Source organism: Carassius carassius, chromosome 9, assembly GCF_963082965.1.
Source record: "Carassius carassius chromosome 9, fCarCar2.1, whole genome shotgun sequence".
NCBI lineage: Eukaryota > Metazoa > Chordata > Actinopteri > Cypriniformes > Cyprinidae > Carassius > Carassius carassius.
This window is the reverse complement of record NC_081763.1, coordinates 17,239,489-17,265,081: the sequence shown is the minus strand read 5'-3', so window position 1 is coordinate 17,265,081 and position 25,593 is coordinate 17,239,489. Positions and strand designations below refer to the sequence as shown.

Sequence of the window (25,593 nt, the reverse complement as noted above, 5' to 3'; positions counted from 1 at the left end):
TTTTGGAACACAGTTTAAGATATTTTAGATTTAGTCCGAGAGCTCTCAGTCCCTCCATTGAAACTGTGTGTACGGTATACTGTCCATGTCCAGAAAGGTAAGAAAAACATCATCAAAGTAGTCCATGTGACATCAGAGGGTCAGTTAGAATATTTTGAAGCATCGAAAATACATTTTGGTCCAAAAATAGCAAAAACTGCGACTTTATTCAGTGTTGTCTTCTCTTCCGTGTCTGTTGTGAGAGAGTTCAAATCAAAGCAGTTGGTCATATCCATTTCGCGAACGAATCATTCGATGTAACCGGATCTTTTTGAACCAGTTCACCAAATCGAACTGAATCGTTTTAAACGGTTCACGTCTGCAATATGCATTAATCCATAAATGACTTGAAGCTGTTAACTTTTTTTAATGTGGCTGACACTCGCAAATTGCACAAATTCGTTGAAAAATTAACCTTGCAACACGGCCTTTAATGTAAGCTATTAATGTGTATTAACGTGTTAATTATTGTAAAGTAGGCTACTACCTAAATAATGTATTTCTAGCATTCATCTGAAAAATATTAACAGAATACCCCCCACAGAACACAGAATGTAGCTCCACAAAGTTTCTAAGATTGAAGAATGCTGTAGAGTATAGGACATTAGCCTACTGCAGTTCCACTAGCTATTACTACAGATATAGCCTATGTGATTTGACTAAAGCATTTGTGTGTGTGTGTGTGTGTGTGTGTGTGTGTGTGTGTGTGTGTGTGTGTTTGTGTGTGTGTGTGTGTGTGTGTGTGAATAAAGAGTTGTTTAGTAGCCTAGTTTTCTACTCGGTTATCTGGATAACTGTTGCTATGTTAAATACAGCCATCCATTTAAATGCACCTATCAACTGTTCTCGATATATAAAATAACTTTTTAAAGCAGGGGATTTAAACATTTTAGGATATTAGTATAATTTCACTCGCTCCCGAAGTGAGCGCCGATAGCGTAGACATGAGTTTACTGCGTCCTCGTGTGGACGGAACAAACACTTCATTGTCCCAAAAGGCATGTGAGAGCTGTGGAATGCGTCAGTGTCATCAGAACATACAGAGCAGAGCTGGAAAGTCCAGGTTTAGAAAGTAAAAGTCCTCCTCAGTTTTTTGTTCCAGTCTCTTGGATTTTGCTAATTAGCACCGTTTTTCAGCCGGGAGGTAGAACTATAGTGAAATCAGCTGGTTGAGTTCATGAGTGGTATAAACATATGGCAGGACTTCTACTTTCTGACCCCTGGGCTTCCCCCCTCTGCTACAGAGCTAACGTGAGTGCTTTTCACGAGGGTAGCATTTCTGCTTCGAGTATTGTTTTGAACCCTTGTACCTGTGGCTACGGGCGGAGCAACAAAATTTAGAAATGAAAGCGAAACTTAAACTTCAGTCCAGAGCAAAAACAAAAGATTCCTCTCTAGGTTTCTCACCTCAGTTTGACAAGTGCCAATATCACAACTTTCCATTTCATCCGCAGACTACTCTGAAAAACGATGGACACCAGGTGGGTATTATTTGTAATACTTAAATCAGTAGTTTTTTTTTTCTATTCTTATAGTCAAACAAAGTTAGCCTAAATGAAAAGTAAAAACCCAAGTCGGAAGCCATATTTCTCAGGGAGAGAGAGAGAGAGCGTGTGTAACAACGTTAAAGCTCTAAAATACGTTTTAACAAATTAAGATCAGTCTGGCGAAGTGTAAAGATTTAAAAAAAAAAATACATTTGCACGGGAGCGCGCATATCAGTCGCTGAACTAGAATGATTAGCGTCAGAGGAGCTGAGCGATGCTGTAAAATGTTTTCTTTTAATAGAGAAAACATCCATTGGACAAACTAGATATTGTCACGAGCATCTAAATACTTATATAGAAAATAATTAAACATTAATGCTGCTGTCTGCTAATATTTTGGCCTACTACAGGGCTCTATTATTTGAGAGCAGTGGCACCAGCGCACTAAGTTCTGCAGATGGTGCTCCAGGAGCAGATTGGTAGCTCTGGGTGTGGTGTGTGGTGTTTGCAAAATAAGAATCATTTAATCATAAAATTACCATTATTTGCACTAATAAGTGCATTTACTAATAATATTTAATGTTCATTTCTTGTTTATTGTTTATAAAGCACTAAGCTTGAGTTAAGATGCATACAAAATTTACTTTTATTGACAATCGTAACAGATGCAAGATCTACTTTTCATATACATAAAATTTACCATTATTTTTCTAGCATATGGAATTGACCAACTTCAGTGATTATGTGAGATTTAGTAGGAAACTGAAGAATTTCCCCCAGACGAGAGCCAATAATGACTTTAATAATTATAAATAATAAACTTTTTCTCATTTTATTTGTATTATCCTTGTAGTATATTTTTATTGTTATAATAAGTACGTTTTGGGCTAAAGTAATTATTTAGGGACTCTCTTTTAGTTATTTTCCCGCTTTTTTAAGTTAACAAATATTTGTTATTTTCTTTATGAACTGGCTTATAAAAATGCGGTGGACTGAGTCATTTCTGGTTGAATTGGACAGGCGATTTGAAGCGATGGGCTTCAGTGTGGCGTGTGATGCAGTATGAAGTTAAAGCACATGCGCAATTCACCCTCGGCTTGTGACAGCTGAAGTGGATCTTGTGAAATGTGCGATCGCATCGCCGATTAGTCTTGAAAGACTGTGTGTGCAAAATAATTTATCAGTCTTTTGCATCCCAAAGTCAATTTCTGCATATAGCTACATATTACGCCAAACAGAAGCCGAAAATCGTGCTATATTTAATCATGAGATCGGTTTGGCCAACAACATTGGTTGGCTATTTTACAAATGGGACTACAACGAATTCATGACAATGTTTTACATTCAATACCCCTAAAAAATATAGAGAAACGTAGGCTACTTTAAACGCGTCTGGAATGCAATAAAGCATTTTTAAAAGCTGCTTTAAAGCATTTGCTGCATGGATTATACTTTTTAAAAAAGGATAATAGTTCACATTAGACAAAATTGCGTTGCAGCAAATCCTTTATATTTTAAGGTATTCAGAACATAGCAACATAAAATTCAGAAAATATTATTTTAATTATTACAGGTCAAAGTTTTACAAATATGCCCTATATATATATATATATATATATATATATATATATATATATATATATATAGGGCATAGTCTATATAAAAAAGTGAACCCTACCTCAATCATAACTCATCTATAACTATTCAACTTTTCTAGGAATACTGAGATACATGAGAGTATCTCAGCAAAATACAATATATGTTTTAATATTTAATGCCAACATAAATGTAAAACAAAAATAGTTTGATCAATAAGTCATCAACTCTTAAAAAAAGTATGTTAATTTTAAATATAATTTGGTGTGTTTTGTGTTAAATGTGTTAAAAAGTAAAAAAATACAACACAATGTATCCAATACGTGTTATTTATCAGCCAATCACATTGCTGCTTGCATCACTTCCTGGGCCATCATTCTGCTCAAGATTGGACTGCAATTGAGAACCGCTGTCTTATAGGCTTCGGCTATGCTCTAGGGTTGTTGTGAAGGTAGGGGCGGAGCATAGAGACTATGCCGTTTCTCGTTTGTTACTCTAGAGTAGACCAATTCACTTTGAGGCATACTGCCCCCATCTGGTATGGATTGTGGAGTATGACTTGATTTTTTTGCCAGACATGACAGATGGCACCTTTAAGGGAACACTTAGATAATTAAGGGGAAAAACTTAATAACAGCCTTAAGTTCCTTAAGGAAACCCTTAGGGTTTTTTCTTGCAACCCAAGTTTCACTAAGGGTACCCTTAACCTTATATCTAAGGGATTTCTTAGCTTAAGGAGTTTCATGCAACCTGGCACAGATATTTAGCGTTCAAAATATTTAGCGGGCGTCGGCGATTCCCTTAGATTGTGCCTTTGACAGTTCAAACTGCGTGATTGGCCAAGTTCTCGACTGCGTCGCCAAAGAAGCCGGTCTGGGACACAGGGGCATTGAGAAACTGGACCTTGTCGGTGTTCCTCATGTCTACCAGACCCAGCCAGAGATGGCACTCCTGACCCTGACAAAAAATGCCTTGACCCCCCATTTGACCCCCCACCCTCTTCCTGATTTTTATATATATATATATATATATGTATATATGTATATATATATATATATATATATATGTATGTATGTGTATTCGGGATGAATATAAAAAAAATTATCTTCAAACTGCGCAGAATAATAATAATTATTTCTATAAATATAAATATTATTTATTCGTACACTGAACGAGAACCGTTTCTGTCGGACACGTCCGATTCGAGAACCGAGGAGCTGATGATACTGCATGTGTGATTCAGTGTGAAGCAGACTGACTCACAGCTCGTCTGAACCTAACTGATTCTTTTGATGATTGAATTTGAACTGATTCTGTGCTAGTGTTATGAGCGCGGGTAAACCGAAGGCTTGAATGAAGGGCAGTCATCGCAAATGACATTACATCGAGCGCAAAAGAACCGTTGAACCATTTTTTTTTCAACTGGTTTTATTTGATCGAACTGTCCGAAAGAACCGGTTCACTTGAGCACCTGCTCCTTTGCCCCTTAAGTGCCCTTTTGTCAAAGCAAAATTTCCTAAAATTTTTTTTGTAATAACATTCCCTTTTGTGAATGCCTGCCCACGCCCAATCATAATATTAGTACAATTTATGAATAATAATTTAATAATAATAACCACTTTAGCCTGTAAACTCAATAATATCTCTCTGGAAATGTAAAAATATCAATGTCAATAAAAAATACATAATATACCTGACATCAAAGTGCAGTGTGAAGGATATGAATAACAAATGTAGCCTGTCATTTGTTTACATTGCAAAGGTGTTCGATTTTAGACAACAACAACAACTACAACAGTAATAATAATATGAATCATTATATTCCATTGTATCAGTTTTTTATGTTTTGTATCAATATTTAAGGTGGACTTATTGATTAGGTGCAAGAGTAGTAGTGATGGTTAAAATAATAGATTAATGCTGAAATAGTAAATTGAGCCTTGTTCCTAGATGGACAGAGAGTGGAAAGTAATAGATCAAATGAGGAGATGGAGAAAGAGGAAGAAAAAGAGGGAAATGTAGAGGCACAAATGACAGAAAGAGAGCAGGTAACAGCAAGCCAGGAGACAGAGGCTGGTGAGAAAGAGGCACAAGTGTTTTCTATAATTTTTACTATAACCACTGTTCTTAATTATTCTGTAGAACAGAGAAGAAAAAGCCATCAAGTTGGGACAATTTAAGACATTTCAGTTTATAATCCCAGAGCTATTATTATTTTAAACTTAAAATTGTCTTCTCTATTGTTTCTTTTTCAAAACTGCATCAAAGCATTTGCTGCTGTATCAATACATAACCATCCATATTTATACGTGAATCAGCAAGGAATGCATCAAAAAATATTGCTGTATTGATATTTTGAACAGCGCCATTTAAAGCCTTGTTCCATGTGCCCCTTTTATACTTTGAGCACCTGCCCCTCCAAAGGTCTCTCCACGGCCCTGTTCAGAGGGAGTGTCAGCCACGTTAAAAAAGTTAACCGCTTAAGTCATTGTGGATTAATGTGTATTGGTGACGCGAACCATTTAAAGCGCCAACCCTTTAAAGTTTGAGCATATTGTTTGCAAACTGCAAATGATTAATTAAAAACAAAGTAGTTGATATGCTGTTTTGTTTTTGTTGTTTAGTAGCAGTAATATGCAGTTATTAGCCGTGTCCACTGTATTTTTTGTTGGTTTTCATGAGACCCCGCTTGAAATGACCAGGACCCCCTATTGCCCCCCCCCAATCAAAAATCAAAAAAAGCGAACTCGCGGTGACCTTCGTCGCTTGAAGCGCAAGGTCAGTGGCGGTTCGGAGTTCTTCCAGAAGCGCTGGATCGTGACCACCCTCGTGCAGGTCCTTCAGTGCCTTAGCCTGGTGCACCTGCAGTAACGCCATAGCGTGTAAGGCAGAAGCAGGAGGCGGCGGACTTAGGACACAATTGCATCGCTACCGCCCGCTCCATCGACGGGATTCCTGAATACCCCTTCGCTGCACCGCCACTGCCACATTAATATAAAAATTTTAAGCTCTTTTAGAGAAATTTGCTCTTTACGAATTGCTCTTTTAGTGCTGAGGCGCACAAGGGAATTGGCCGCTTGCAACATGACAGGGGTAGTGCAGCCTGAAGTGTGCAATCCATTCGACACAGGAATGACCGCCGCTGAAGCGCTGTCTCGCCAACACACGAAGCTTCCGAGAGCATGCTGAACTCGTAGTTCACAGCAGACACAGTTGGGCAGAGCGATACTAACGTTCGGCTCTGAAGCGAATAGTTGGTATGCATTGCACCTGCTGCCCTCTTATACTCACGCAGTGATCAGCGGCAGCTGGATGCCATAATTGCATGCCAATGTGCATTGGCTCATTTAGTTTTCACTCGAAGTAGATTGGTCTATCAAAGCGATATCCCATATTCGTCGGTCACCGACGTGGTGTTGAGAGTGACCGACTGAAAGGGAACTATAGTTTGACGTTACGAATGGGATCTCGCCCGAGAGCCCATTCACCTTCGAGTGGTACAAAACGAGCCAATGGTACACAAAGTACCTTGGTCTGTGGGATTTGCATCGCGAGCTCCGCCCCACAGAGCGGGTATATAAGGCGCAACTCGCATTCAAGCTTTCGCTTCGGAGCCGAGCACATCGTGTGCTGCTTTCACTGGAGTGCTACAAGCAAGAGCTGGTGTTGGTGTGACGGTGCGATTCAGCGGTTCGTCTGAGTTTCCTGCGACAGCCCCGCGTTCCCCTGAGCGCTTCAACACCTCTGAAAGAGCAAATTTCTTTCACAAAAGAGATACGGCCGATTTGCATCTTTTTAAAGATGTCATTTCGCCCGTGTGTTTCTGTGTGCGGTCGATACATCGCTCCTCGTGACAGCCAGGATCGTTGTGTCACGTGTCTGGGCTTCCAGCACGCTGAGACTGCGTTCGTGGATGGCTCATGTTCTCATTGTGGGGACATGACCATCTCGATGTTGAGATCGAGACTCGATTACCTTAAAAGGTATAGAGTCCCCTCTGCCACACCCCGTTCTAGCTCTTCTCGTAAGAGGGCTACTTCGGCTGGTGGCCAGGGTGATCTGAGGGTTACTGTGTGGGCTTCCCCGATGAGCCAACCTCCTCGGGCCACACCCCCTCACATACGTCGCAGCCGGTCGAGTTTCCGGATGAGTTTGCTGGACCCTCTCAGGCTCCTGACATCTCATTCGGGGCTCGCGAAGAGGACCGTATGTTGATTGCCGCATCACAAGGCGGGCTTGAGTCCTCGGGAGATGAGGATTCGGCTGCATTGCCTCCCTCGGGAGTGCCAGCGTTGTCCGAGTCTGATCCCGAGCTGACGGCCGTGCTTTCCCGGGCAGCGGAGAGCATCGGGCTTGAGTGGAATCCTGCGCCCTGTCCCGAGCGCTCGAGGCTGGATGATTGGTTCCTGGGGGCTGCTCATGCGGATCGCCAGCACCCACCTCTGGTTCCTTTCTTCCCGGAAGTGCACCAGGAAGTAACCAGTTCATGGAAGGCATCTTTAACTGCCCGAAACCGTTCTGCTACTTCCTCCGCCTTCACTGCCCTCGATGGTGGGGCGGCCAAGGAGTATGCTGGGATTCCCCTGGTGGAGCGTTCTGTTGCGATGCAACTGGGTCCACACAGCGCCTCAGCTTGGCGTGGCGGTCCCAAGCTGCCCTCCAAGGCCTGTAAGTTCTCATCCACGCTTGTGGCCAAGGCTTACAGAGCTGCGGGCCAGGCCGCTTCTGCCCTGCATGCCATGGCCTCACTTCAGGTCTATCAGGCCAAGCTGCTTCGGAAGCTGCACGAGGGCAGTGCTGACCCAGGGGTTTTGCAAGAGGCGCGCACTGCTACCGACCTCGCTCTCCGGGCGACGAAGGTCACTGCGCGCTCCTTGGGTCAGGTGATGCCCACTTTGGTGGTCCAGGAGCGCCACCTATGGCTGAACCTGGCAGACATGAGGGAGTCTGATCGGGCTCAGCTCCTCATCTCCCCGGTCTCCCAGGATGGCCTCTTCGGCGACGCGGTAGAGAGCTTTGCCCAGCAGTTCTCTGCAGTCCAGAAGCAGTCTGAGACCATCAGACACATCCTGCCCCGGCAGCCCACTGCTGCCTCCACCCCGCCGCCGGCGCAGCCGTCTCAGCCTGCTCGTTGCCGAGGGCGCCCCCTACGGCCTCCTCCACTCCCGCTCGGCCACAGCAGCAGCCTTCACCCCAGCCGCAGCGAGGAGAGGGCCGCAGAAGGGCGGTGCAACCTGTCTCTGCCCATAAGCCTGCCAAACGCAAGGCCAGGCGGCGTTCCTGAGATGAGCGACCCGGAGTTGGAGACGTCAGCTCATCAGGAGATGGTAGCAGGACCACTCCTTCCCCCGGAGGAGGGCCGGGGGAGAATCCTTTGTTCTCATTTTTTTTTTGTTCCGCCACTGGCCCTGCGGCCGGTGGTACCCAAGCCTTCACTAAAAGAGCTGTTTCCTCTACCTCTGGGTCCCAAGAGGCCACGAACGACAGTTGGCGACGTGCTTCCTTGCCGCTCTCGTTCTCCTCTCCCCTTGCCAGTTTCAATGCAAAGCCGGCTCAAGAATGCTTCGCCTTCTCATGCCCTCTTTGCTACTTGGAGTCAGACGAGTGCCCGCACTCCGCCCCCGCTAAGGGACGCTATGCCTCCCATGCCGGGGCTGTCTGCTCCACCACGCTGCCCCACTGTGGGTACGCCTGTAGTCCCCTTGACCCCGCTGGTTTGGTTCCTGGGAGCCTGGCTAGAGCTCCCCAGGCCTTCCCGCTGGCTCATCCGGACGCTCAGGCTCGGCTACGCGATTCAGTTCGCCCGGCGTCCCCCCAGGTTTCGGGGTGTCCATGCGACGATGGTGGGCAAAGATGCTCCTGTCATGCGCGCGGAGGTCGCGACCCTGCTGGCAAAGGGGGCGATAGAGCCGGTCCCTCCAGCTGTCATGAAGTCCGGCTTTTACAGCCCTTACTTCATAGTACTCAAGAAGACAGGTGGGTTTGCTTTCGAGGGGCAGGCATATCAGTACAAGGTTCTCCCATTCGGGTTGGCCCTGGCTCCTCTCAGGGAACAAGGTGTCCGTATCCTCAACTACCTTGACGACTGGCTGATCCTAGCTCACTCTTGAGAGCGGTTGTGCGAGCACAGGGATCTGGTGCTCAGACACCTTGCCCGACTGGGTCTTCAGGTCAACTGGGAAAAGAGCAAGCTCTCCCCTGTGCAGAGGATCTCTTTTCTCTGTATGGAAATAGACTCGGACGCCATGTTCGCGCGGCTTAAGGCGATCGCACACCGGTAGAGAAGCGCCGCGTCGCTTCGCGCCACATGTAGGACAGCTCGAGGTATCGCACACCGCTCGAGGTATCGCACACCGGACGCGCACATTCTGCTGGAGCTCAATATTGAATCAAGTTCTGAGCAGCAAGATGAAGATGAGTTTTAATTCATTTATTATTATTATTTTAAATATATTATTTTAATTGATCATTGGTGAGTTTTGAACGTTAATTAATGAAAAGAATCTGTGTTATAATTTAGTCTAGATTATCACTAGCTACTAGATTGCCATTAATAAATTGTTTTGTATTATTATAAGCAATTTTCAACATTTCTAATGCTGTAGCTACTAATACTGATTTGTTTGCTCAATAAAAACAAAGAAGCTAAAAAAAATTATATAGGTATGCTTATATCTTAACGTTTCTAAGGACTGTCACTGAACATTTTACCTCAGATCGAAAATTAGACATTCTTACCTGAAAAACCGATGACAAACGCGATCTTCCTCCACGTTTATGTTCCTCGTGTTGTCTTTGAATATTTGAATCCGGGTATTTCTTTATGTCCTTGATTAGTTTGTCGTCTTTTGCGGCCCGCTACTCCGCTATTTAAATGACCTGAAGTGTGTTGTGATGGTTGGGACCTTGTAAATCCACTAGGTGGCTGCCATTGAGACTGAATGTAATCACGACAGGCAAATACTGTAATATTTTGCGTAGCCTATGTAAAATATGTCTCAAGAGAAAAATAAAAGATTAAAATGACTACGTTTATTATACATTTAATTATATAAGTTTACATTTTATTCAAGCTGTACAACTAATGTAGGTAGCCTAGTATTTTGCAGCAGTGGTATCTTGGTATAATGTATAAACAACGGTTTGAAACAAATATGATGTTATTTAATATAAAACTATGCAGATGGCGCTCTGTGGCGCGGCAGGAATTTGAACAGAGTTCTGAGTCATAGCTGGGCGCCGCGGACAGACGCCGAATGGCGCCGCCGGTGTGTGTACACTCATTGAGAATAATGTGTTCGAATTATAAATACGTGGCGCGACGCGACGCGGCGCTGCGCTTCTCATCCGGTGTGCGACCCCCTTTACGAACGAGCGCGCGCAGTCACTGCTGAATTGCCTGAGACAATTTGAGGGCAAGAGGCTCCTGGGGCATATGGCATCCGCGGCGGCGGTCATACCACTCGGGCTACTCCATATGAGACCGCTTCAGCACTGGCTTCACGACCGAGTCCCGAGATGGGCATGGCAACAGGGCACGCTCCGAGTGACCATCACTCCGGCCTGCCGCTGATACTTCACCCCGTGGTTGGACCCCTCATTTCTACGGGCCGGCGTGCCCCTAGAACCGGTGTCCAGACATGTTGTTGTGTCAACAGATGCCTCTGCCACGGGCTGGGGTGCCATGTGCAATGGGCATGCTACGTCAGGGCTCCTGGACAGGACCCCGACTTCAGTGGCATGTCAATTGCCTCGAGTTGCTAGCAGTACGGCTTGCTCTGCACCGCTTCAGGGCCCTGCTGAAGGACAAGCACGTTCTGGTCCGTACGGACAACACTGCAAACGTAGCGTACATCAACCGTCAGGGTGGTCTACTCTCCCGCCGCATGTCACAACTCACTCGCCATCTCCTCTTGTGGAGTCACAAGCATCTGAGGTCTCTTCGTGCCATTCACATTCCGGGCAGGCTCAATCGTGCAGCCGACGAGCTCTCACGGCAGCAGTCTTGCCCCGGGGAATGGAGACTCCACCCCCAGTCGGTTCAGCTTATTTGGGAACAATTCGGAGACGCTCAGGTAGACCTGTTTGCCTCTCCAGAAAATTCCCACTGCCAGTTGTTTTTCTCCCTGACCGAGGGCACTCTCGGCACGGACCCCCTGGCACACAGCTGGCCGCTGGGCCTGCGCAAGTATCCGTTTCCCCCAGTGAGCCTACATGCACAGACGTTGTGCAAAATCAGGGAGGACGAGGAGCAGGTCCTCATGGTTGCGCCTTTTTGGCCCGGCCGGACCTGGTTCCCCGAACTTGTACTCCTCGCGACAGCCCCTCCTTGGCCAATTCCTCTGAGGAACGACCTTCTTTCTCAGAGACGGGGCACCCTCTGGCACCCATGTCCCGATCTGTGGAACCTACATGTGTGGGTCCTGGACGGGTCACGGAAGGTTTTAGGTACCTTGCCACCACAGGTGGTAGCTACCATCACTTCAGCTAGAGCCATGTCCACCAGACATGCCTATGCTTTGAAGTGGAACCTCTTCGTCACTTGGTGTTTTCACGGCGTGAGGACCCCTGGAAATGTCCGATTGGGTCAGTGCTTTCCTTTCTTCAGGAGGGGTTGGAACGAAGGCTGTCTCCTTCCACCCTCAAGGTCTATGTGGCCGCCATTTCGGCTCACCATGACCCTGTTGAAGGTAAGTCTCTGGTGAGGCATGATCTGATCATCAGGTTCCTGAGAGGAGCAAGGAGGCTCAATCCGCCTCGCCCTCAGCAAGTCCCCTCTTGGGACCTCGCAGTGGTTCTATCAGCACTGCAGAGGGCTCCCTTCGAACCCTTGCTCTCAGTTGAGCTAAAGTTTTTATCTTTGAAAACTGTGCTCCTGACGGCTTTGGCTTCGGTGAAGAGGGTCGGGGACCTGCAGGCATTTTCAGTTGATGAAGCGTGCCTGGAATTCGGGCCGGCTAACTCTCACGTTATCTTGAGACCCCGGCCTGGGTACGTGCCCAAAGTTCCCACCACTCCTTTTAGGGATCAAGTGGTGAACTTGCAAGCGCTGCCCCTGGAGGAGGCAGACCCAGCCCTGGCGCTGCTCTGTCTTCGGGCCAGTAAGGACCTGCTCGATGTCAATCCGCTTGCTGCGCCATTCCACTCCACGGACTGGATGCGTGCGCTATTCCCCTCAGGTGAGTTCCTCAGTCAGAACCCTGGGTTCCTCCAGCACTGTTGTCCAATGTCCAACACTTGTGTACATGCCCTTTGGTCAGCCTTTCTGGGCAATCCCACATGTGTATGTCCATAGTAAGTCTCTCCACAGCATGTGTCTTTCCCTTGGCAAGCCCCTTGCAAGCTCTGTCGTTGAAACTTCCACCCTGCGGGCTGGGTACCTCAGAGTTTTTATGTATCACCACCTGGGTGGATACCTGCCTTCTGTAAGTCCTCCCACGGGCAGGCAGCCTGCTAGCATATGTCCAGCTGGAATATGCTACCCAGTGTATTCTGTGTAAGTTATGGGCCCTCACTCGTGCTGGCCTCACGACAGGGTGCTATCACTCACACGGGTCGCTGGAAGACAGCCATGTGGCATTTTGTAAGGGACCCCATTCGTAACGTCGAACGTGACCGACTGAAAGGGAACGTCTTGGTTACGTATGTAACCCTCGTTCCCTGAAGGAGGGAACGGAGACGTTACGTCCCCTTGCCACATTGCTGTTCCACTGAACGGCCGGGTCACTGGCTCGGTTCCTCAGCGAAGACTTGAATGCGAGTTGCTCGCGTTGCTCCTTATATACCCGCTCTGCGGGGCGGAGCTCGCGATGCAAATCCCGCAGACCAAGGTACTTTGTGTACCATTGGCTCGTTTTGTACCACTCGAAGGTGATTGGGCTCTCAGGTGAGATCCCATTCGTAACGCCTCCGTTCCCTCCTTCATGGAACGAGGGTTACATACGTAACCAAGATGTTAAATGCATTAATCATTTTATTCAGAGAAGAAATACTATTGTTACTAACTAAACTCCTCTGTTTTTATTCTCAGGGAACAACTACAGGAGCTCCTGTCAGAGTATGTAGAGGACACACTCATCTGCATTTCCACAGTGAGGGACTTCTGTGACAAACAACAAAAATGGACCCTTCAGAGAGAGACAGAGCTGGATAACATCAGAGACATCAAGGACAGAGCAGACCAAGTCAGTCTTAAGTTTGACCATGTTCAGCGCTCCAAGAGCAAGGCCAAGGCTTTTGGGCGATTCCTGTGGAGTGGTTTAACTCAAGTCACCGCTGACTCCAGATATCAGGAGCTGGAGAAGGAACTGGGCGCTGTCCTGAAGGACACACTTGAGGGGCTGGAGAAACTTCACCACTTCCTGGATGCAGTGGAGAAGCTCACAGTCACCTCACTGTTTGTCTTCACTGGACGGAGCTTCTTGCCAAAAGGAGAGAGTCCTGAAAGTGTGCGGTCGGTCATCACAGCTGCCAGAATGGCCTCTCCTCTCCTCATCCACTTTAAACGACATGCAGAAACCTTCTTCCTTCCTTCACTTAATAACCTGGACGTCCTGGCCTTTCAACTAGACAAATATATGCGTATCACTGCACAGATCTGTGAGAAGATGGAGAAGAAGTTAGTTTCTTATGTTCTTGCAATGTTGATTTTAAAAAGATCACCCATCTAAGTGGTATTTACTTAATTTTCTCTAAGGATTAGTTCCATAATTCCATTTATTTATTCATTTATATATTTCTTTTCTCAAAGATCTAAGAGTGTTTTTTGGTCCAGCGATATCCATAGGTAAGTAATACTTTAAAGATGTAGTTTTTATATATAAAAATTAGTGTGTGTGTGTGTGTGTGTGTGGTGTGTGTGTGTGTGTGTGTGTGTGTGTGTGTATATATATATATATATATATATATATATATATATATATATATATATACACATTTTTATAATGATATCAGATGCATTATTTATTCTGCCAAAATGTAATAAATTCATGATTTTAATGATAGTAACTAAATTAGCAAATGTTTAAATTTATTTCCCTCATTAATATATTGGCTGATGCATTCACACTTTAAGAAGGCATTTTCCCTCATCTCTTGTGAAATTTGTGGGACAGTAGGAAAACTGGTGTGTGTTTGTTAATCATAGTGAAACTCTTTACGGATTTAAGAAGGGTGAGCCTATAGTGAAGTTCAGCTTGAACTTACGTGAGGACTCCATGAAAAAAATGCTTAATCATTTGAAGCAGTTGTGCAAAATAAGGTGAGACCTTTCATTTCTTTTTTTTTCAGCAGTTTTTACTCTCAGGTGCATTGTCAATGGTGGCTTTAAACCCATCTTTTGTATTATCTAGGATGGACCTGCACACCAGGCTGTCCTTAATTTTTCAGGAACATGCTCTGCACTTCATTGGTGTGTTCAGTCAGCGTCGCTCTAGAATGGAGCAGTTCCTGTCGGATCTCGAGGAGAGTGCAGTTCAGCTGGACAGGATGAAGATGGGGGCCAGTATCTCCACTGTGGCTGGCAGTTCAGTTGGGATAGCAGGCGGTGTCTTGTCCATCGTTGGTCTTGCTCTTGCCCCCGTCACTGCAGGAGTGTCCCTGGCTCTGACACTGACCGGTGTTGGTCTGGGGGTGACCAGTGGTGTCAATAGTGTCGTCACAGGCATCACTGAGGCAGCAGTCAACAGCCACCATGGGAAAAATGCACAGAACATTTTCCAGAGATACATGAATGATGTGGGGAAGATTCTAGACTGTCTGGAGCAGGCAAGTCGTCAGGAGCGTTTAGTAGGGTTTGATGTTGTAGATATGATGATTGGAGCAGGAAAGTTGATAGCTCGTGCTGGTGGAGTGGCCAAAAGTATTGATGCCCTGGTAGATGCAGCCTCAGCTTTTAAAGTTCTCAAAAGTGAGGAGGTGATTGCAACTGCAGCGAAGGTTGGGCTCCAGGAGGCACAAAGTGCACGCAGCATTCCCAAACTCGCTGCAGACCTGCCCGACATTGGACAGCTGGCAAAAGGGACGCCACTAGCGCTCTCTAAGTCTGCTAGAGCAGGATTCATCACTCTAAATGCCCTCTTTATTGGCATAGATGTCCTGTTTATTTGCAAAGATAGTATAAGTCTGGCCAGAGGGAGCAAGAGTGAGGCTTCTCAGCTCATCCGCTCCAGAGCAGCTCTGTGGAAATCTGAGCTGGAGGCCTGGCAGAAGATCCATGATTCCTTATGCATAGGAATATGGAGGTTTAGGAAGAGCCAGGAAGTGTTGGAGCAACTGTTTCTGCCTTAAATTTGTTTGAGTAATTTGCTACTAAAGTACTTATCAAGATTCAAGAAGAGTTGAGATGAACAAGAAATATTTGTATTTAAATGAATGAATGCAACTATTACAGTTAGATATTCTGTCCTGTAACACTAACCACTTATCAATACTTGTGTTATTTCAAGCTGACTAACTTGTTAATAATTCATGTTAGTAAAATGTAAGCTTTATAGAGACCTGCTCAGATTTTTCAACTTGAAGAAAAAAAAAAGTCATTACATACTGGTCAAAGCTACGTCCAAGTTCAAAAATCTGTTTATTCTATACATTTGTACATTTTACATGTCAAAAAAACATTTGTATATAACTGATTTAAAAAAAACATTGCATTAATGGGTGTCTTCTGGTCTGGTTAGATCTCACCTGTAGAGAGTAAATGCATTTGCTGTTTATTGTCTGTTTGCTCTTAGGGTGGTGTCTGAGTTTTAGTTGCTTAGTTAAACACTGACAGATCAAGTGATGTGATAACATGGGTGTAAGCATAAAGGGAAATTCTTAAAAGCACAGACGGATTCCAGCCGACATATGATTTTTTTTTTTTACACTTCCTAAAAGACTAGCAGCAAAACAGAAACAGGCTACTTTTGCATATTACAGGAATTTGTTTAATTATAAGATACAGCTTCACTACTAAAATGTTGCAAAACATAAAATAAAATCTGGTTTATTTGAGCATACAAATCTGAGACTCCTTTTTTTTTTGTAATTTCAAACATTTTAAATGGTTTTTGAAAACCCAAAGCAGAATGTTGTGTATGTCAAACACGTCATGAGACTCGTGACATTTGCCAAGTATGGTAACCCATATTCAGAATTGGTAATAAGTTTGAATACAAAACATTGCAACAATATATTATGACCGAGCTTTGGTCATAGAAATCATTAACAATAAATGAAGTTAATAAGTTCAGTTAAGTTCATTTTCCTAATTTATAAGCTGCTTTGATGTCATCACTCTGGTGACTGATCCCATAGAAGAATATTCAGGATTTTTTTCAAAAGCAACTGCAAATTGTATTTTCAATTGCGTTTTCCACATGTGGATGCATCAGGTACAGATGTGAAGTTATGATGGCCTCTGGTGGTGAGTTGTTGATGCTGCAGAGGTGGATGTTTTTAATGAGGTCCTCCCATAGACAGTAAAAGAAGGGTCCTCCTGACCCTTTCCAGCTACTTCTGCCACCGAGAGGCTGGTCAGTGCTGTTCTTGTACCTAGCTGAGCATTTCTGTTCCTCTTAAAAACAAGGTTGTGAGGGTCAGACTTAAAGCCTTTACAGTGGCACGCACTGTATAAAGGATCAAGTAATTTTAACACAACTCTCAAAACGGTCTAATGGAGTTTTTATTTTATATTTTACTCGGAAAAGACGTTTTATCAGCTGAACAATTGGTGTTGTTAAAAATAAAATCCATTTAACTGTACGTAGGCTATCTACAGTGTTGTGGGTAACGTGTTACAAAGTAACGCGTTAGAGTAATCTAATTACTTTTTTCCTGAAATGTGTAACTTAACGCGTTAGTTTTGTGCGTAAGTAATCAGTAACTTCGTTATTTTTTAAAAAAAGTAATCCGTTATTTTAAGGAAAGGAAAATCCCGACTGCAGCCTGCTTTTTGTCAGACAGTAGGCCTAGGTCTACTGTGCCACCTGCGGATGTATCAGCGGAGCCGAAGCTCTGTGATCGTAAAGTCAATGGCTGTGATACGTCTGCCCTGCGCCTGACCCTGTGTGTGTGGTTTTTTTTTTTCGAACTCCCGGCAAGATGGCAGAGAGGACAGCGTTTCGTTTATGGACTGTGTTAAAGCGAATTTAGGCTTGTGACTGTGAGTGACACTTTAATAATAATTAGTTCGGCTATTAAGCGATTTGTCATTTGCCTGTGTGGCAGTGAAGGATTTAATTCGGTTTGTTATCATTTTTGTTTGACAGGCAGCTGTTAATTTCTTTTAGATCGTTGGCTGGCTGGCTGTTCATCATTTCTAAATGGATTTAAATCTGCAAGCCTGTTTAAGGTTGTGTTTACAAGTAAGCATACTTGTACTTTGATAACTGCATTATTTAAAGTTTAAGAAAAATCAGGAGTTATCTTGTGGTGCTCATAATATACAGTAGCCTAGGCTACCTGGGTTGGGTAGGTGCGAATTTTGATATGTTCTGTGATAAATCAATAAAACGCCATGTGGAATAGCCTATTGCTGACTGTCTTTCCTGTTATTGTTATCCTGCAGTGTTAATTTAGTCGGATGACTGACGTTATTCATTGTCGGGAGTCACGACTTCTAGGTGCATTTAAAGGGGCCGGGGGCTGTGTCTGTCATGTGTGAGCCGCTGCAAACGGCTTTTAATTTTTGGTAACGCATGAGTACTCTAACGCGTTACTTTTATGAATAGGTAACGCTGTATCATAACTGATTACTTTTAATTGATGGTAACGTTGTAACCTAACTAACTAGGGGAGAGCTGGGTCGAAAGTAACGTGGGACGAAAGTAACAAAGCGATTTTCTCAGAGCCTATTACTGCATTTGCATTCCCAGCTATGACGGTATATTCAGCATTCAATCCTTGATGGAGCTGAGAAATATCACGTGATTTCCTCATCATTTCCCGCAGTTAGGTCGGTAAAACTGTTTTCAAGTACAAAAAGTAAATTATTGAAGCGGTAACTTTTTTAATTAGTTGTGTTGTTTTTTTTGTTTCATGTGTCACAGTAATGATCAATCTACAGGTTATTTAGTGCTTTAACACATCCTAAAGTTTGTATTATCAAAGTTTTTTAGTATAAAAATAAATCAGGTTTAAATGCCAGGAGTTTCTGTCGGGACGAAAGTAACAGTTGTTACTTTTGTCCCGCTACAGTGACAAGAAGCATTTATTTTGTTCCGGTACATACTATTCTGTGAATTTCTGTCTCTTGCATCATTTATTAAAATGTTTATGTCATATTATACCAAAAGAATATGTCTGAGTGAGGGTCAGAAAGACAAACAGTGGTCTGGTTTTATCCAGATGTTTATGAGAGAGCGTTTCTGGACATAGAGGAACATCTGGGCAGCTCCTACCTCGCATTTACCTTAGTTATATTTAGGCTTTAGCCATACTTTAGCTTTTACACCTCCAGCTATGAATTTGCAGTGTTTCCAGATGTTTTAATGCACATTTTGAATTTATGCATAAAAACAACTGGATGGAAACATGAATAGGCCTACTGTTACATTATGTTTAGAATTTATATTATGCCAATGTAATTTAATTATTATATTGTTCATTCTGTTGAAAAAATGTTTTATAAAAATACACTGAAATAAAAAAAATAAAAAATAAAAAAATAAAGTTTGTACAGTCGGGTTTTGAGACATTTGATGAAACTTAAATTTAAAATAAAAATATAAATATGTAATAATTTTTTTTGCAAAAATAAAAGACAGAATATGTTTGCAGTTACATATTAACAAGGTCATAGTCAGGTATACTTAATAAAAATAAGAATAACAGAAAATAAATCTAGCTTATATTGTTGTGTTACTTTTAACCCACCTGTGTGTTACTTTCGTCCCAACCGATGGGGTCAAAAGTAACAATGTGCAACTTATGTTCAAATTGAAATTATACTGAAGCCTTTCTACATTTTTACAAAATACCACCTGGTATTGATAGACCACACTTATGAGTTACTGACCACAGCAGAAATATATCTCTGTCTACAACATTATCTTTTAAAATGATGTTTTTCTGAAAAATGGTACTTTCGCCCCTGCTCTCCCCTACTTTCCAAAGTAACTATACCCAACACTGGCTCTCTATAGAAAATACTTATTTTTCAATTAAAGACAGCTTATTTAACATGGGCTGCTTTTGGTGTTTGACACCTTTATATTGGTCATTTTGTTGTTCAAGAATAAGGTCCTTTCTAGAACAGTTATGTTCACGATTACTGATTTACTTTACTTTCTGCTTGAGGAGGGCTGTGATCGGATTCGAGCACCAAGCTATGTATTATTTTCAACGTGTTTATTGTTGTTTTTATATTAAGTTTAGTGTGACAGAATAGATGCACAGCCGTAATTCACGTCAGTGCATCTGGTTGTCATGACAACCTCACGCCCTTCCTGTTACTGCTCTGAGTAATCAGTGTAAATTTTCTATAGTAAAACTAAAATGTGTATAAAAGTGTGTCTGACCAAATCGTCAGGCTCGGGTTTGCCGTGAATGCTGTAATAAGCCGCAATTTTATTTTATTTGTAACTCTTTGGTAAAAACATTTATACTTTCTATTACTGTTACTACTAATAAAACAGATCTATGGGGGCCCCAAAAGTGTGTAATATTCAATAAAACATAAGTGAGATTCACAAAAAAATATAGGCCTACTGCCATAATTTTAATTTCAAAATGCATTAATTCAACTTGTGTAGAATGAACACAGATTTGTTCAAAACAATGAAATGTTTGGATTAATTGATGATAAATATATAAACCTGGTTATTGTGCATTTAAAACACATGCAGTTTAGTTGTAGTAATACAGAAATCTTACCGTCTTTATTAATATATCACTGACAACTATGAATCAAGTTAATTAGCTTAACATTTTTATATTTAATTCAGATAATACTAAATTTAGGTTTCAAATCTTAATGTCTATATGATAACATGACAGGGGATAGCCAAAATAATTGTAATACTATTTTAGAAAACTGTAAGCATAAATAATCTTCTATCACCTCCCATACGAGCAGTTTCATTTACCATAAGTTACATTACAACTTTGTGTTGCTTGGTCTGAATTGGTACCAGTAAAGACAGCAATAAAAGGCTGTATTGAATATCAGCTGCTGGATGTTGAAATTATTGCTCCCTCGATAATAGTATTATATAATAAGCACACACCAGATTGGTCTGTAGACACTAATTGCTTCTTTAAATTTTTTTTATCGATTGAAGTTTATTATAGGTCTTTTTCTTTAAGTGTCTCATCTAATTTAATTAACATCTGATGAATGTAACTTTGGCTTTATTTTACTACCATGACTCCTTATATTGACGTCAGAGCATTAGGTAAAATTTAATAACACTAATCAAAATCTCTGATCAATCCCTTTAGAAAATTTAGTAAAATTAGCAAGTACTGTAACATTAAATAAAAACGCTTTGGTTAGGAAAGTGAGGGAATTTTAGTTTTATCTGTGGTAGTTATAGTCTTCTTTCTAAATTACACAACAAACACATAATCTGCACTACAAAACCCGGCTACATTGAACAAACAATTTTAATCTGTGGTTACAATGTTCTAATGACAATTAACACAGTCTAACTCATTACTATCTCAGTAACTTGTACATTTAATAAAGGACAGCCTATCCAGAAGAGTGTACTGACCATGACTCTTCTGATATCTCATCCATTCTGATCCAGTCTGTTCACCGTTTCATTGGTCAAATCTGCTGCTATACTTACAAAACTTTCTTTATTTTCTAACTCTATTGTCTGTTACAGCTGAAACAATTTGACTGCACTCTTGTGTAAATGTTGTTTTCAGTTCCAATCAGGCTTCGTATAGTACAAATGGAAACTATGAAGACCCCACCTCTTGCTTACTAACTTTTATGCTGTTTAAGAATTTATATATGCTTTAATTTCAAATTAGTTATATTAATTATCATTTCTAAAATATAAAGTCACACTTGTGATCATGTTCTTCTGTGCTGATGTAAATATGCCTTTTTAGTTATAATAATATAATAGGCTAAATAAAGTCTAATATGTGACATGGATTCTATATTACTCTGTATTATTACAATTAATGATTAACATCCAGCCCAGGCTGTCACTTTTTGCACACTGAATTCTTTTTCCACGCTGATTCCAAAGGTCTTCACACTGCGGGTGGATAGAAGTGCAGCATAATGGAAAGTCTTAACAACTATCTATTAAAATATAAGGGCTATGTTTTCGCAAAAGGTGAAACCACCGGGGAGTACATTGACTCTCTTCAACATTTTGAGATTCGTGACAGTGATATTTTTTTGGTGACGTATCCCAAATCAGGTAAGATGATTAAGAAATATTTTAACGTTTCAGTTTAAAAATGTGTTTTTCTTTACATGAATTAATTTATTATACTAGGTTTCATCGAGGGGGCATGGTTATTGATTCTGTTAACAGGACCATATATAGCGGATGTTTCACATTTTACTGTAAAAACTTCTAAGGGTATACAGTCATTCGTCTATATTGGCTCATGTTAATGTTATGGACAAAAAAATCAGTAAAGGGGGTTTTATGACTCGCGATCCAAATGGTGGCACTACATGGTGCTAAAGTAGATTAGAGACTCAAAATCTAATAAATGCTAAGATACTGTACCAATAGCAAACACCACAAATAACCAGTGTTGGGGGTAACGCATTGCAAGTAACTCGAGTAACGTAATCAGATTACTTTTTTCAAGTAACTAGTAACTATTACTAGTAAATTACTTCTTAATTTACAAGAGAATATCTGAGTTACTTTTTTAAATCAGTAAAGCAAGTTACTTTATTTACAAATTTATTGACAGCTCTACTGTCCCCATGTTGAGAGAAATCATATGTTACTGTAGTTCTAAAATAAATATGAATATGCATTAATTCATCTCACTCAAAAAAACAACAACAACAAACAGATTCAGTATTCCTCAAATTAATGAAAATAATGCAACTCAGAATATGACGAAAACCTGCAATAATTAAATGTTAAACCACACAAATATCCTTTATGTATTTAATCCCATTCTATAAAACAGTGTCTTTGCTTCTGACCTCCGATGATCCAGTTCAACCATACTAAAAAGCAAAAAATAACTAGACAAACATTTGTGTGTATTTTTTTATTGCTGAAGTGTGTTGAAATGTTTTCTTCTGCATTATACTGTACGTACGTAAAATTACTTTCCCTTCAACCATTTTATGGAGTAATGCAATATTGTACCGCATTACTTTTAAAAGTAACTTTTCCCAACACTGCAAAAAACTTGCATGACATCTGGTCCCAGTCTCCCTTATTAAGACTTATATGCTAACTGAGTGTGTGTGTGTGTGTGTGTGTGTGTGTGTGTGTTGTCTTTGGTTGTAACATACCGAACCATATTTTTGCAGGTACAATATGGACACAGAACATTATAAATTTAATTTGTGAGGACGCTACAGATAAAACAAAATTTCCCAACAATCTTGAGAAGATGCCTTGGTTAGAGTACCGTGAAGGTCGACCGGACTATTCCTTGCGCCCGTCTCCACGGTTATTTGCCACCCATCTCACACCCACACTGATGCCACCAGGCCTTAGGGACAAAAGAGGAAAGGTAAGTATTAAATGAATAACTACTTCAATGAGTATTATTTTGTGTGAGCAAATTCTATATAAGCCACTTGTTTGGTGATAAAATCTTATTTTAAATCAAATTTTGTTTGGTCTAAGCCTCAATGCTCTTCATGTCTTTTAAATAACAGATAGTGTACGTGCTTAGAAATCCAAAAGACAATGCAGTGTCGTATTATCACTTTAGCCTCGTCTGGGCCAAGCTTGAGACACCCAAGAGCTTTGAAGACTTTCTGCAGCAGTATCTAGCAGGAAATGGTAAGCAATACAGCACATTAGAATATTTTTAACCTGTTAAATGTAAACACCAAATTCAGGACAAATAATTTTTGTACAATAGGTTTCACTTTAAACAGAATTATCAAGTCATACCTCATGTTTTAGTTGGCGGTTCATCTTGGTTTGATCATGTCCGAGAATGGTACAGTAAAAGAGACCAGTACAGCATCCTTTTCCTGTCATACGAGGACATGGTCATGGTGAGTAATCACAGTCTCAAAATGTCAAAACCACTTACAGGATGCTAAATATTAAAGATTTATTTTTATACCTTCCTCACACTGATGAATTTGGCACCACATTCAGGATCTCAGGACAGCGGTGGAGAAAATCTGCAAGTTCTTGGAGAAAAATCTGGATGACGCTGCTATCGCACATATTGTGGAGAAGGCCACTTTTAGAAACATGAAGAAGGACCCAAGGGCAAACTATGAATTCATTCCTGGTGATCTACTGCTTAAGCCCCAGTTCATGCGCAAAGGTCAGTGTTCAAAGGTTATAATCTTTTAAAGTGTAGATAAGATGAATCCTTCACTTCCACGGTTGTTATAATGGGTCTGATGTTGCAGGCACAGTAGGAGACTGGAAGAACACATTCACTGTGGCACAAAATGAGATGTTTGACCAGATCTTTGAAGAAAGAATGAAAAACGTACCGCTGCACTTCATTTGGGACTTTGACAATAAAACAAATTGAAACTATTCACAAAAAAAGAGAACCAGCATGTTTTGCCATTGGACCTTAAACACTATTTACTGGTAAATCTAATATTAAAAACTTCCAAATAATCGTTTCTGAAGGTTTTTATTTATTTATTTATTTCTTATAAAGAAATTAATACTTTTATTCGGCAAGGATGCATTGAATTGATTTAAAGCAGGGGTCCTAGACTCATGGACCTCGAGACCACTTTTCTGCAGAGTTTAGCTCCAAGCCTAATAAAGCCTGAGCAAACTAATCAAGGTTTTCAAGATAACTAGTTTTAGGTAGGTGTGTTTAATCCAAATTGGAGTTAAAAAGTGGATCACAATGTCCAGAGTTGACGATCACTGATATAAAGTGATTGTAAATGCTGTTCTATTGAACTTTCTTCATAAAATAATCCTACATAATGTATCTTGATTTCCAAAATGAATAATGAATATAGTCAAAACTTTGCTAAACAATGGTTAAACAGTATCCATTGCATGCTTTCTACCATCTGATTATACTTTTTTAGAAAGTAAAAGGCCTTTTAGTATAATTCTAGTTTAGTATACATTTCATCAGCATGTTTCTTCTCTGGTAATCAAACCCATGATCTTGGCATTTCTAAAACAATGTTTCATCAATTAAAATTAAATAAGATTTATCAGCATTTATCTTAAAGTTCTTAAACAGGGTTTCTGTAGGAGTTTTAAGATCAAATTTAAGACTTTAAGAACTGTAAAAATCAAAGTAATACCATATGAGCGGGGTAGGGCAATGTCTATAGTACCATATTTAACTGTTAAATTACTGTAAAAAGCATAATTTACAGTTCAGATAAGTTTTCACAAAAAACGTTTTATGAAATGATCAACTTTTCAAACATTTCAGCCTTTAAACTATTGTTAAATAGTTATTGTTGAATGGATGAGTCAAAAGTGTTAATTATGATATTAATTTAAACAATTATTATCAAATTATTACATCAAACAAATCAGGGGTGTGCCATATTGACAAAAAACTATATCTCAATAATATTCAGGGATTTTATCGAAAACGATTATTAGACAATATTTTGACAATCTCATTGTGCTGATATCTTAAGGACTACCGTGGACAGCTGACTCCTCACATTTTCTTCATATTCTGTGTGGTCAGTTCACAGCATTAATATAAATAAATAATTTCTGACAAGTTTCTCGGGCATTTTTACCTTTAAACCATTTTTTCTAAAAGTGTGCACCATCTTTTGAGTCAAATTCTTGCATTTGGGTTGTTACCAAGCAAATTAAATCAGTATCGACAAAATGTATCTCTGAAATGCAGATGAAACACAGAAGCTGCATTAGAAGTGTTATTTAGATGTATTTACACACTGTTTAATGCAGCTCTGAGGGACATTATATACTTTGATCTGCAATTACAAATGCATAAATAATGTTTTGATATTTTAAACATAAAACATTGAAAACTAGATGTTTGAAATTATATATATATATATATAAATATATATATATATAAATATATATATACACATACATACATACACATATATATATATATATATATATATATATATAAATGAAATGGTACATTACACGTGAAAAAAAAACTGCCAGCATGCGGAAGCAAATCACTGTTAAATTAGTGAGTCATTGCGTTTGAACCGAATCATTTAAACAGGTAATTCATTCAGGAACAAAACGGTGTCCTGTTGCTCAGACGCAAAACAGCGCTGTGGCTGTGTTTGGAATTATTTTTTGTTAGAGAAATATAGCAAAAACAAGAAATATAGCGTCTAAAAACGTTAAATATCTTAATATTAACT

At 40.9% G+C, this 25,593-nt stretch overlaps 1 protein-coding gene and 1 pseudogene across 1 annotated transcript; both read left to right on the top strand.

Annotated features, from left to right (window-relative positions):
- The first annotated feature begins 1,316 nt into the window (after positions 1 to 1,316).
- Positions 1,317 to 15,619, top strand: LOC132149104 (apolipoprotein L4-like; annotated as a pseudogene).
- A 5,698-nt stretch (positions 15,620 to 21,317) lies between these two features.
- Positions 21,318 to 23,867, top strand: LOC132148587 (amine sulfotransferase-like). The gene is made up of 6 exons (XM_059557287.1): positions 21,318 to 21,487; positions 22,576 to 22,781; positions 22,930 to 23,056; positions 23,183 to 23,277; positions 23,384 to 23,558; positions 23,647 to 23,867. Exons 1-6 carry the CDS (start codon positions 21,346 to 21,348, stop codon positions 23,772 to 23,774), a joined length of 873 nt encoding a protein of 290 aa, XP_059413270.1. The 5' UTR covers positions 21,318 to 21,345; the 3' UTR covers positions 23,775 to 23,867.
- The last annotated feature ends 1,726 nt before the right edge of the window (positions 23,868 to 25,593 follow it).